The sequence below is a fragment of the Solanum stenotomum genome, chromosome 9 (assembly GCF_019186545.1).
Source record: "Solanum stenotomum isolate F172 chromosome 9, ASM1918654v1, whole genome shotgun sequence".
Lineage (NCBI taxonomy): Eukaryota > Viridiplantae > Streptophyta > Magnoliopsida > Solanales > Solanaceae > Solanum > Solanum stenotomum.
This window is the reverse complement of record NC_064290.1, coordinates 32,769,391-32,784,080: the sequence shown is the minus strand read 5'-3', so window position 1 is coordinate 32,784,080 and position 14,690 is coordinate 32,769,391. Positions and strand designations below refer to the sequence as shown.

The 14,690-nt window shown below is 38.4% G+C and overlaps 1 protein-coding gene across 1 annotated transcript; it reads left to right on the top strand.

Annotated features, from left to right (window-relative positions):
* The first annotated feature begins 4,011 nt into the window (after window positions 1-4,011).
* Window positions 4,012-4,771, top strand: LOC125877457 (secreted RxLR effector protein 161-like). The gene is made up of 2 exons (XM_049558745.1): window positions 4,012-4,552; window positions 4,686-4,771. The coding sequence occupies exons 1-2, from the start codon at window positions 4,012-4,014 to the stop codon at window positions 4,769-4,771; spliced, it is 627 nt and encodes a 208-aa protein (XP_049414702.1).
* The last annotated feature ends 9,919 nt before the right edge of the window (window positions 4,772-14,690 follow it).

Sequence of the window (14,690 nt, the reverse complement as noted above, 5' to 3'; positions counted from 1 at the left end):
TTATTATAAAGAAACCAACATCATAATATTAACTCAATTATTTTATGATAGTTTTCATCATGTCGAATTTGTCAAAGCTTGAATTTGTGCCAATTAACATTTCTATAAAGAACTATTTGCCATGGGTACTTGATGCTGAAATTCACCTTACTGTTAAGAGTCTTGGTGATTGTATAATCGAAGGAATTAAGGCATCAAGTCAGGATAAAGCGAAAACTATGATTTTTCTTCGTCATCATTTTGATGAAAGCCTGAAGGTTGAATACTTAACAGTGAAAGATCCACTTGAATTGTGGATAGGTTTGAAAGGGAGGTATGACCACCTCAAGGCAACTGTATTGCCAAGGGCTCGTTATGAGTGGATGCACTTACGGTTTCAAGATTATAAAACTGTAATTGGGTATAACTCTGTTGTATTTAGAATCACTTCCCAATTAAAATTATGTGGGGAAGTTATAAAAGATGAGGACATGTTGGGAAAGACACTAACTACTTTCCATGCCTCCAATATGATATTATAGCAGCAATATCGTGAACAGGGTTTTAAAAAATACTCTGAATTAATCTCATGCCTTCTTGTAGCATAATGACCTTTTAATGAAAAATCATGAAGCCCGTCCCACTGGAAGTGCTCCATTACCGGAGGCCCACGGGGTAGAAGCACACGGCCAGTCTGAAATAAGACAAAATATCGGGGCCATGATAATGTGCGTGGACGTGGCAAAGGCAAAAGACGATATAATAATCATCGAGGTGGTGGTCATAACAAAAGGGAGAACAATATGGGTTCTCAAAATAATCCTTCAAAAGGCAAGGGCGATCACTGTTATCGATGTGGCCTTAAAGGTCACTGGAAAAATGAATGTCGGGCACCTGAGCATTTTGTCAGGTTGTATGAAAATTCCTTTAAAAGGAAAGGAAATAAAGGTAGTGCCTCCTCTTCTAATGCCCGAGTGGAGTCACATTTGACTCTCAAAAATGATGCTCAGGCAGGGTCTTCTCAAAAATATGATGAGAATTTGAGGCGAAATTAGCATTGAAAGATGATGCTTTTGATGGGCTCGATGATATTACTCATCTAGAAGCTGAGGACTTCTTTAGGGATCGCAATTGAAGATTGATAATTGAATTGGGAAATGAATAATATTATGTGTTTTTAATGTCTTACTTAAAGTTCATGTACTTAGATTTTCTTTTGTTAAGTTTCATACTTCTTCTTATGTATTTTTATTTTTATGAAGATAAATAAAATTTCCTAGTCTTCAGTTGGATCCAAGATGAGTAATGGAGATATGTGTCTTCTGGACAGTGCCACAACTTATACGATACAAAGAGAAAAGAAATATTTCTATCATTTGATAATGAAAAAGGCATATGTTAATACAATATCTGGTAGTACAAAATTGATTGAGGGCTCTGGAAGAGCAACCTTATTACTACCTTGAGAAACATTATTGGTAATTGATAATGCATTGTATTGTAGTAAGTCTCATAGAAACTTATTAAGTTTCAAGGTTATTCGCCAAAATGGCTATCATGTTGAGACTGCGAATGAAGGAAATGTTGAATACCTTTATATTACTACAATAAATGCGGAGAAGAAAACTGTGCATGAAAAATTGCAAGCACTCTCTTCTGGGTTGTACCATACAAATATTGGTATGGTTGAAACACATGACATAGTAAACAAAAGGTTTACTGGTTCTAATGATTTTATCATTTGGCATGACCGGTTGGGCCATTCCGGTTAAAATATGATGCGCAAAATAATTGAAAATTCACATGGGCATAGTTTGAAGAATCAAAATGTTCTTCAATCGAAGGAATTCTCTTGTGCTGCTTGTTCACAAGGAAAGTTGGTTATCGAACCATCAATGACTAAGGTTGGAATGGAATCTCCCGCATTTCTGGAACGGATACAGGGTGATATATGTGGACCTATTCACCCTGCATGTGGACCATTTAAATATTATATGGTCTTGCTAGATGCATCAACAAGATGGTCTCATGTGTGCTTATTATCAACTCGCAATATGGCTTTTTGCGAGGTTGTTGGCTCAAATAGTAAGGTTAAAATCACAATTTCCAGGTTATGCAATAAAAACAATGCGTCTTGATAATGCTGGTGAGTTTACATCTCAGGCATTTAATGATTATTGTTTGTCCACTGGAATAACAGTTGAACATCCTTGTTGCACATGTTCATACTCAAAATGGTTTAGCAGAGTCATTGATTAAACGTCTTCAATTGATAGCTAGACCATTGTTGATGAGAACAAAGTTGCCTGTTTCGATTTGAGGGCATGCTATTTTGCATGCAGCAGCACTTGTGCGCAGAAGGCCAACCAGTTATCATGACATCTCCCCATTACAATTGGTTTTTGGTCAGGAGCCAAACATTTCCCATCTTAGAATCTTTGGTTGTGCGGTATATGTTCCAATTGCTCCACCACAACGCACAAAGATGGGTCCCCAAAGAAGGTTGGAGATATATGTTGGGTATGAATGTCGTTCTATTATAAAATATTTGGAACCTAGAATTGGAGATTTATTTACAGCAAGATTTGCTGATTGTCATTTTGATAAATCAGTATACCCAACATTAGGGGGAGAAAAAAAGCAATTGGGAAACGAGATAGATTGGAATTCATTTTAACTGTCTCATTTAGATCCTCGAACAAATCAATGTGAGCAAGAAGTTCAAAAGATAATTTATTTGCAGAATATTGTAAATCAATTGCCGGATGCATTTACTAACCTTTCACTGGTTACTAAATCATATATCTCAGCTGCTAATGCTCAAGTTCGAATTGATGTCTCGATAGGACAAAATGTTAAGGCAAATGAGTCTAGACCACGCTTAAAACGTGGTAAACCAATTGGTTCCAAGGATAAAAATCCTCGAAAAAGGAAAGGAATAAATGATCAAGATGATCATAATATAGAGACAATTGCTCATGAAGAGCTCCGAGACATAATAAATGAAGACACCAGAGAGGAGGTCTATGTACCTGAAAATAATAAGAATGAAGAAATCTCTATAAATTATGTCTCGACGAGAAAAATGTGGAATCGAAATAATATTGTGGTGGATAATATTTTTGCCTATAATGTTGCAGTTGAAATAATGCAACAAGATGAGGATTTAGAACCACGATCTGTCAATGAATGTAGACAGAGAAATTATTGGTCAAAATGGAAGGAAGCAATTCAAACAGAATTGGCTTCACTTGAAAAACGTGAAGTTTTTGGACAAATAGTCCGAACCCCTGAAGGTGTCAAGCCAGTTGGGTACAAGTGGGTTTTTGTGCGAAAGCGTAATGAAAATGGTAAAGTCGTAAGATATAAAGCACGACTTGTGGCACAAGGATTTTCGCAAAGACCTGGCATTGATTATGAGGAGACATATTCTCCTGTGGTAGATGCAATTACCTTCAGGTATCTAATAAATATGATGCAATTACCTTCAGGTATCTAATAAATATGACAGTTCATGAAAAGCTTGAAATGCATCTAATGGACGTTGTCAAAGACTATTTATATGGCTCACTAGACCACAATATTTTATGAAAATCCCTGAAGCACTCAAAGTGCCTGAAGCATATGAAAATTCAAAAGAAAATTGTTCAATAAAGCTTCAGAAATCCTTGTATGGATTGAAACAATAAGGACGAATGTGGTATAATCGTCTTAGCGAATATTTGTTAAAAGAAGGGTATAAGAATGACCATATTTGTCTTTGTATTTTTATACGAAGGTCAAAATATGAATTTGTAATAATATCTGTTTATGTTGATGACTTGAACATCATTGGAACTCCTACAGAGCTTTCAAAAGCCGTTGAGTGTTTGAAGAAAGAATTTGAAATGAAAGATCTTGGAAAGAAAATTTTTTGTCTTGGCCTTCATATTGAACATTTGAAAAGTGGAATATTTATCCATCAATCAACATATACTGAAAAGGTTTCAAAGTGATTTTTACATTGATAAATCACACCAATTGAGCACCCCAATGGTTGTGAGATCTCTCGATATAAATAACGATACATTCCGACCTCAAGAAAAGGATGAAGAGATTCTTGGTGAAGAAACACCATCTCTTAGTGCTATTGGGGCACTAATGTACCTAGCCAACAATACCCAGTCAGATATTTGTTTCGCAATAAGTTTATTGGCGAGATTCAGCTCATGTCCAACAAGTGTTAAACATATATTCAAATATCTTCAAGGAACAATTGAAATGGGATTGTTGTATTCTAATGCATCCAAGTCAGAATTGATAGGTTATGCAGATGCTGGCTATTTGTCTGATCCACATAAAGCCCGATCTCAGACAGGCTATTTATTAACATATGGAGATACAACTATATCATGGCGTTCGATGAAGCAAACAATAGTTGCTACTTCTTCAAATCATGCAGAGATAATAGCCATTCATGAAGCTAGTCGAGAGTGTGTATGGTTAAGATCAGTGACTCAACACATTTTGCAATTATGCGATCTTTCTGTGCAAACAAAGATTCCAACAATATTGTATGAAGATAATGCTGCTTGCATAGTTCAATTAAAGGGAGGATATATCAAAGGATACCGAACAAAGCATATTTCACCTAAGTTCTTTTTCACACATGATCTTCAACAAAATGGTGAGATAAATGTTCATTCGTTCGAGTGATAATCTTGCAGATTTATTCACTAAGGCATTGCCAACATCAACATTTGAGAAGTTAAGATATAAGATTGGAATGCGTCGTCTCCAGGATATCAAATAAACTTTTCATCAGGGGGAGTAAAATATGCGTTGTACTCTTTTTCCCTTAACCAAAGTTTTGTCCCATTGGGTTTTCCTAGTAAGGTTTTTAATGAGGCAACACTCAAGGCGTATTACAAGATATGTGTACTCTTTTTCCTTCACTAGGATTTTTCCCACTGGGTTTTTCCTAGTAAGGTTTTAACGAGGGACATTATCTATGGACATCGAAGGGGGAGTGTTATAAATACATTAATGTGGATGTCATCCGTAACTCTCTTCAAAGATCATCTGTAACTCTCTTTGAAGTTCATGTATGAAATAAATGAACACTATTTTATTCATGTAACTTTGAGGAGACATTTTGTAATATAAATAGGCGATGAATATTTTATAAAAGAGACAATTGAAAAGTACAGAATAAAGAAATAAGAAAGCATTATCTCCCATATATCTTGTCTTTATATTTATTGTCTGATATTATTTTATATTTTCCTAATATTTCACAACATTATAGTAATTTTCTATTATTATTTTTGCAAGTATGTATATCTAATAAAAGAAAATATAGAAATATATCAAAGAACCCAAAATATACAATACATAGAATACATACTAGAAAATATAAGAGAAATAATTAGACTAATACCCTTAAGGAAAGAATATTATGATAAAGCTTTTAATGCCTAAAAACATACTCATAACCCCCCCCCCCCCCAAATTGGTATCAGAGATATGAATATGAATAGTATGGAAAGTAAAGAACAACACAAATATAAATTAATCAGGACGATTATAGAGAAACGCTATGAGTTAAAACATAAATAAGAAAAACTTAAATATAACATATACGCAGGAGTATGCCAAAAATTTCTACTAGCTCAAAGAAGAACAATATTTGATATACAACTACAAATACAACAAATAGAATATAAACTAAAGCACAATCTATAATGAATAAAGAAGAATTTGCTATAGATGAAAAACCTATGAAAATCAAGACGGATTAAAAATAAAAATAATATTTTCAAGCTTAGGAAGGAGATATAAAAAAATAGGTGAAAATTTATATCTAATGATAGAAAAAGAAATAGTAAGATTAGAAGATAGTCTAACAGCCATGGTACAAATAACTAAAGAAAATGAAGAAATAGACAGGAAAAAAGAGATAGAAATTATTAGACAACAAGCAAAAATATAAATACAACAAATAGAAGAAACAAAAAATGATAAGATAATTGCTACAGAAAAAGAATTAGCAACACTAAAAGAACTATATGCAACTAAACAGAAAGAAAGAGAACTGCAAACAAAATTTGTAACATCCAGTAATTTGAAATATCTATGAAGAGGCTTAAAAATCGGAAATACTCATTTTTAGAAGGAATTCAAAAATCTGGAAAATTTGGCTATGTGTGGAAATCTGTGAGTTTTTGGCCAACTTTAAGCAGTCGTAACTCCTAGCTAAGGATGAGTTAGGAGCATTTCCAGATATGGTTGCGAAGCTTGTGGAATGATCTTTCCAACGCCACCAATTTTGATCAATTCTGAGTTTGTATGAGCGAGTTATGCCCTTTGAAAGTTGGGAAGTTGGCAGGGAATCCGTCCGGAAATTTTAAGGGCATTTTGGTCTTTTCCCTAGCCATTTCTTTTGGGATTATATTGTTGTGTTAGGATGATAATTGGATCATTTTGTCCCATTTTAAGAAAGTGAAAGCTAGGGCTTGAGAGTGAAGAAGAGGAGAAGAAAAGAAGAAGGAGAAGAAGAAGAGAAGAAAGAGGAGATCAACAAGTTTCCGTCAAAGATCGTCGGGGGTGATCCCTACTAGGTATGTGAGTTCTTAGTGTTAGGTTGATCCTTTCCCCCACACACCAAACTCATTTTATTATTGAGAAAGAGGATTAGTTGTGTTGTTGAAGTTGATGATTGTGTTGTTGAAGTACCTTGTGATTTGGGACATGTTTCCGGTTGGTTTTTGAGTTGTAATCTGTTGAATATTAAGGTATTTATGATTCTAAATGTTTGGGGCTGGAAACCTTGAAGTTTAGAAGGTTTAGAGTTGGAGTAAAGAAGGAGAAAAGTCGAAGTTGTCAGAGAAAATGGGTGGCGCGTCGCGCCTTGCAGAGCGCCCCAAGAAATGCTCTGGCCTTCACCCCTTGGGGTGCCGCGTCATGCAGAGCGCCTCAGCTGTCCCTCTGAGCTGCAAGGGCTGGCGCTCCACGCCTTGCAGAGCGCCAACGACGCCAAGTTTCCCCCATTCTTTCACACTTTCTCATGCATGTTCCTAGGAATTGTACCTATGTTTTATAGTTGTTTCCAACACTCTAAGGTACATTTAGACATCCCTAATTCATCCATAAACATGTGATCATATACCTTGAATCCATAGTTCAATCCGAGGCAAGTTAGGATCGAAGTCAAAATGAAGTTAGAGTCAATTCAAGTAAAGTTAAATAGTAAGTCCAAGCAAGTTCTCCAAGCTTTTAAAGAGTGTAGAGTTCCAAGTTAAGTAAAGAGTCTCGAGTTTCAAGTTAAGGCAAGAGCATAAAGTTGAGTCCTTTTCTCAAAAGCTACTAGGGAACTAAGTATTCCCAAAGAGGTTTGTAAATGTTTTTACATTTGAGCAAGAAGGGAACCATGCTTTCCAAAAGAGCCTTTGGGCTATGTTTTGAGTAATCATCTCAATTAAAGAAAGATGTGTTTAAAGATACTTATGAAACAAAGTATTTTGGGAGTAGTATTGAGCACCGAATTGGGGACACGAGTTCATACTAACTCAACTCTCCATAAGAACCATGCGCCAACATGGGACTTGACGTATCTTTCTTTTTAGATGATCACGTAAGGTTAGGCTGGTGGATCCACTATACAAAAGTAAGGTCATATATCACGGCAGGGTATAGGATGGTCCTTGGGCAACGTGAGGTAAAATGTTGTACCACCACTAGGGCTAATAGTTGGTGGTTGTCGGTCAAAGAATCTCCCATTAAAGTTATATTACTTTGTATAAAAAAAATTGAGTTGTTATTGCTTGAATCATTAACGAACTAAGTTTTTTGCAACGTTTTAAAAGCTTTATATATCGCATGTGTCTTATTGCCTTATATAAATATATATATATTCATATTGAGTTCAGTTAAGTTATTCTTGAGTCGTACGGGGCCAAGGTAAGTGTTCTCTTGTATTCCTTGCAAGCTTAAGTTGTGGTTTAGCTTTTCAGCTCGCATACTCATACATTCCATGTACTGATGCCAGTTGGCCTGCATCTTATTATGATGCAGACACAGGTACCCCGGATCAGCATCCTGCACGTCGTTGATCCAACTGAGCAGTTCAAAGTCAGTGGTGAGCCTCCTTTCTTCCGGAGGACTCGGTTACTTTGTTCTCTTAAGTTTTGTTTTATTAGGGTGTTGTGGGGTCTGTCCCAATATCCATCTAAGTATTCTAGAGGCTTCGTAGACAGTCAGTAAATTAGTTTTGAGTCTCTTATCTATGTATATATGTAAATATTCTATTTTGAGACTCAGTTGCCTTTTTGGCCAAACTTTATCAGTTAAGTTGTTTTGTAATCTTGCATTTGCATTGAGTTATTCTGTTGAGTTAGATTTCCGCTGAGTTAAGAAAGCCAGGCCAAGGGTTCGCTTGCAGCCAGTAAGGGTCTTCGGGTGCCGGTCCTGCCTAGGGTGGAGGCTCGGGGTTTGACAAACTTGGTATCAAAGCATAGAGTTCAACAGTCCTAGGAATTCTATGAAGCCGTGTCTGTAGAGTCCTAGTTATCGGTGTGAAGCGCGCCACATCTATAATTAGGAGGCTACAACATTTAGGAAGACTTATCATTTCTTTCACACTCATCTCATGCGTTAGAGTTTATCTCTAAAGAGTTTCTTTCTAATTCATGCCTGGGTGTGTTTCAAATAATCATGCCTCCACAAAGAGTTGGCAAAGGGCGTCTTCCTAGACGTTATGTTGATGAGCAAGAGTTGCCTTATGCCCCGGGAGCACAACCTCAAGGGGAAGTTTCTAATGCCGAGTTCAGAGATACAATTAGAATTCTGAGTCAAGCTATAACTAATCAAATTGGTCAGCGAAGGGGAGCTCGGCATGAAGGAGCTGACACCTCAAGGATTCGTGAGTTCTTGGGGATGAATCCTCCGAGTTACACGGGTTCGAGCACTACTGAGGATCCAAAGAACTTCATTGAGGAATTGAAGAAGATTTTTGATGTGATGCATATGGCAGATACTGAGCGGGTTGAACTAGCTGCATATCAATTGAAAGATGTTACTAAAGCATGGTTCGATCAGTGGAAAGGGGGCAGAACTGAGAATGCACCACCTGTGAGTTGGGACTGTTTTGAGGAATCTTTCTTGGGGCATTTCTTTCCTCGAGAATTGAAAAAGGCCAAGGTACGTGAGTTCGTCACACTTAAGCAGGAGTCCTTGAGTGTTCATGAGTACATTCTGAAGTTCACACAACTATCCCGCTATGCTCCAGAGATGGTGGCAGACATGAGAAATAAAATGAGCTTTTTTGTTGTTAAGCTGTCTCGGTTGTCAAGTAAGGAAGGTAGAGCTGCCATGCTTATCAGGGACATGGAAATATCGAGGTTAATGGTCTATGTACAACAGGTTGAGGAAGAGAAGCTGAGGGACAGGGAAGAATTCAGAAGTAAGAGAGCCTAGACCGGTAATGAGTCCGGGCAACAGAAAGGTAATTCAAACAGTTCCTCATTTCAGCAAAGGCAAAAGGGACCTGCTCCATCATCTGCTAGAGCACCCGCACCCCAATACAGAGGGGAATTTAATAGCCAGAATTCGAAGGACTTCAAGGGTAGACCAGCACAGTCCTTAGGTAGTGTGGCACAAGGAGGCAGTTTGTTTCCTACATGTGCTAGGTGTGGTAGAACCCACCCGGGTAAATGTCGTGATGGCCAGACAGGTTGTTTTAAGTGTGGGCAAGATGGTCACTTCATGAAGGAGTGCCCGAAGAATAAGCAAGGTAGTGGAAGTCTGGGCAGTAGGGCCCAATCTTCTTCAGTTGCTCCCCCAGACAGGACGGCACCTAGAGGAGCTACCTCTAGTACTAGCGGAGGAGCAAATCGCCTTTATGCAATCACCAGTCGCTAGGAGCAAGAGAATTCTCCAAATGTTGTCACTGGTATGATCAAAGTCTTTGCTATTGATGTGTATGCTTTGCTAGACCCTGGAGCAAGTTTATCTTTTGTAACTCCTTATGTTGCAAATAAGTTTGATGTTCTTCCTGAAAGGCTTTGTGAATCCTTTTGTGTTTCTACACCTGTTGGGGAATCTATTCTAGCAGAAAGAGTCTATCGTGATTTTCCTATTTCTATCAATCACAAAAGCACCATGGCTGATTTGGTTGAGTTAGACATGGTAGATTTCGATGTCATTCTAGGTATGGATTGACTTCATGCTTGTTCTGCATCATTAGACTGTAGAACTCGAGTGGTCAAGTTTCAGTTTCTGAATGAGCCAGTCATAGAATGGGGTAGTAGTTGAGCAGTACCTAAGGGTCATTCCATTTCGTACCTTAAGGCAAGAAAGTTAGTTTCGAAGGGTTGTGTCTATCACTTAGTCCGAGTTCATGACTCTAGTGTTGAGATACCTCATTTCCAGTCAGTTCCTATAGTAAGAGAGTTTCCAGAAGTTTTTCCTGATGATCTACCCGGAATTCCTCCTGAGAGAGAAATAGATCTCGGCATAGATCTCATTCCAGATACTCGCCCTATCTCTATTCCACCATATAGATTGGCACCAACAGAGTTGAAAGAGCAGTTGAAAGATCTCTTAGAAAAAGGTTTCATTCGACCGAGTGTCTCACCTTGGGGCGCTCCGGTCTTGTTTGTGAGAAAGAAAGATGGTTCCCTTAGAATGTGTATAGACTACCGCCAATTGAATAGGGTTACCATCAAGAATAAGTACCCTCTTCTGAGGATTGATGATCTTTTCGATCAGCTTCAAAGTGCCACTTGTTTTTCAAAGATTGACCTCAGGTCAGGTTATCACCAGTTAAGGGTAAGGGAATGTGATATTCCGAAGACAGTATTCAAGACCAGATTTGGTCATTTTATGTTTTTAGTTATGTCCTTTGGGTTGACCAATGCACCGACAGCTTTCATGGACCTTATGAATAGAGTCTTCAGACCTTATTTAGATACGTTCTTTATCGTCTTCATTGATGACATACTAGTCTATTCAAGGAATGAAGAAGATCATGCTAGTCATCTTAGAACAATTCTTCTGACTTTGAAGGACAAAGAGTTGTATGCCAAGTTCTCTAAGTGTGAGTTTTGGCTCAAGTCTGTGGTGTTCCTAGGCCACATTGTGTCCGGTGATGGAATTAAAGTTGATACTCGGAAAATTGAGGCAGTGCAAAATTTCCCTAATCCCACATCTCCAACTGAAATTAGGAGTTTCTTGGGTTTAGCTGGCTATTATAGAAGGTTTGTTGAGGGGTTCTCGTCTATTGCATCTCCTTTGACAAAGTTGACTCAGAAGACAGTGAAATTTCAATGGTCTGAAGCTTGTGAGAACAACTTTCAAGAATTGAAAAAGAGGTTGATTACAGCTCCAGTATTAACGTTACCAGAAGGTACTTAAGGTTTTGTGGTGTATTGTGATGCATCTAAAATTGGTTTGGGTTATGTCTTAATGCAGAATGGCAAGGTTATAGCTTATGCCTCCAGACAGTTGAAGGTTCATGAGAAGAATTACCCAACCCATGATTTAGAGTTGGCTGCTGTAGTATTTGCTTTGAAGATATGGCGTCATTACTAGTATGGTGTGCACGTCGACATAATCACTGATCACAAGAGCCTTCACTATGTTCTTACTCAGAAAGAGCTTAATCTCAGACAGAGGAGGTGGTTTGAATTACTCAAGGACTACGACCTGAGTATTCTTTACCACCCAGGTAAGGCTAATGTTGTTGTTGATTCTTTGAGCAGGTTGTCTATGGGTAGCATCGCCCATACCGAAGAAGGAAGGAGAGAGTTAACAAAAGATGTGAACAGACTGGCATGCCTGGGAGTCAGACTTACAGATTCCGCAGAAGGAGGAATAGCGGTGGTGAATAGGGCCGAGTCATCACTAGTGTCAGAAGTGAAAGAGAAACAAGATCAAGATCCCATTTTGCTTGAGTTGAAGACAAATGTTCAAAAGCAAAGAGATTTAGCTTTTGAACAAGGGGGAGATGGTGTACTGAGATATCAAGGTAGATTGTGTGTACCTATGATGGATGGACTCCAAGAGAGGATTATGGAAGAAGCTCATAACTCCAGATATTCCATTCATCCGGGTTCCACCAAGATGTATCGTGACTTAAGAGAAGTTTATTGGTTGAATGGCATGAAAAAGGGCATTGCAGAATTTGTTGCTAAGTGTCCAAATTGCCAGTAAGTGAAGGTCGAACACCAAAGGCCCGGTGGTTTAGCTCAGAGGATAGAACTTCCAGAATGGAAGTGGGAGATGATCAGTATGGATTTCATCACAGGGTTGTCAAGGTCAGCATGATTCTATTTGGGTAATTGTCGACCGAATGACAAAGTCAGTTCACTTTCTACCAGTAAAGACTACCAATACAACATCAGATTATGCCAAGTTATATGTTCAAGAGATAGTGAGACTTCATGGAGTTCCAATTTCCATTATTTCAGATAGAGGTGCACAGTTCATTGCACAGTTCTGGAAATCTTTTCAGAAAGGCTTAGGTTCGAAAGTGAACTTAAGTACCGTCTTTCATCCTCAGACTGATGGGCAAGCAGAGCGCACTATTCAGACTTTAGAAGATATGTTGAGGGCTTGTGTGATCGATTTCAAAGGCAATTGGGATGATTACCTACCTCTCATTAAGTTTGCCTACAATAACAGTTATCACTCTAGCATCCAGATGGCTCCATATGAAGCTCTTTATGGGAGAAGATGTAGATCTCCTATTGGATGGTTTGAAGTTGGTGAAGCACAGTTGATAGGACCAGATTTAGTTCACCAAGCTATGGAGAAGGTGAAAGTGATTCAAGGGAGGTTCAAAACGGCACAGAGTCATCAGAAATCCTACACTGATGTTAGGAGAAGGGCGTTATAGTTTGAAGTAGATGATTGGGTTTATTTGAAAGTTTCACCCATGAAGGGGGTTATGAGGTTTGGTAAGAAGGGGAAACTTAGTCCCCGAAATATAGGGCCTTACCGCATAGCCAAGAGAATTGGCAATGTTGCTTATGAGTTGGAGTTACCACAGGAACTAGAAGCGGTTCATCCGGTATTTCATATCTCCATGTTGAAGAAGTGCATAGGCAATCCTTCATTGATCCTATCGACTGGAAGTATTAAGATCAAGGATAACTTATCTTATGATAAGGTTCCTATTCAGATTCTAGATCGTCAAGTTCATATGTTGAGAACGAAAGACGTAGCCTCAGTCAAGGTCCTATGGAGGAACCAATTTGTTGAGGAAGCAACTTGGGAAGCCGAAGAGGACATGAAGAAGAGGTACCCACACCTCTTTGAATCTGGAGGAAATGCAAATTAAGGTATTAATTTCCCTCTTAGTACTCTTTTAATCATGTTGATCATGTTGTTGTTGTTGTTGCGTTTGCATGGTTGTTTGTTGGGTGTTGAGTTGATATTACACCCTTAGCTTTGTAAGAGTAACCTCATTCGAGGATGAATATTCTCAAGGGGGAGATATTGTAACATCCGGTAATTTGAAATATCTATTAAGAGGCTTAAAAATCGGAAATAGTCATTTTTGGAAGGAATTCAAAAATCTGGAAAATTTGGCTAAGTGTGGAAATCAGAGAGTTTTTGGCCAACTTTGAGCAGCCGTAACTCCTATGTCGGGGTGATTTAGGAGTAGTTCCAGTTATGGTTGCGAAGCTTGTGGAATGATCTTTCCAACGCCACCGAGTTTGCTCAATTCCGAGTTCGTATGAGTGAGTTATGCCCTTTGAAAGTTGGGCAGTTGGCAGGGAATGCCTCCGAAAATTTTAAGGGCATTTTGGTCTTTTCCCTAGCCATTTCTTTTGGGATTATATTGTTGTGTTAGGCTGATAATTGGATCATTTTGTCCCATTTTAAGAAAGTGAAAGCTAGGGCTTGAGAGTGAAGAAGAGGAGAAGAAGAAGAGAAGAAAGAGGAGATCAACAAGTTTCCGTGAAAGATCGTCTGGGGTGATCCCTACTAGGTATGTGAGTTCTTAGTGTTGGGTTGATCCTTTCCCCCATAGACCAAACTCATTTTATTATTGAGAAAGAGGATTAGTTGTGTTGTTGAAGTTAATGATTGTGTTGTTGAAGTCCCTTGTGATTTGGGACATGTTTTCGGTTGGTTTTTGAGTTGTAATCTGTTGAATATTAAGGGATTTATGATTCTAAATGTTTGGGGCTGGAAACCTTGAAGTTTAGAAGGTTAAGAGTTGGAGTAAAGAAGGAGAAAAGTCGAAGTTGTCGGAGAAAAGGGATGGCGCGTCGTGCCTTGCAGAGCACCCCAAGAAGTGCTCTGGCCTTCACCCCTTGGGGTGCCGCGTCATGCAGAGCGCCTTAGCTGGATCTCTGAGCTACAAGGGCTGGCGCTCCGTGCCTTTCAGAGCACCAAGGACGCCAAGTTTCCCCTATTCTTTCACACTTTCTCATGCATGTTCCTAGGAATTGTACCTATGTTTTATAGTTGTTTCCAACACTCTAAGGTACATTTAGACATCCCTAATTCATCCATAAACATGTGATCATATACCTTGAATCCATAGTTCAATCCGAGGCAAGTTAGGATCGAAGTCAAAATGAAGTTAGAGTCAATCCAAGTAAAGTTAAGTAGTAAGTCCAAGCAAGTTCTCCAAGCTTTTAAAGAGTGTAGAGTTCCAAGTTAAGTAAAGAGTCTCGAGTTTCAAGTTAAGGCAAGAGCATAAAGTTGAGTCCTTTTCTCAA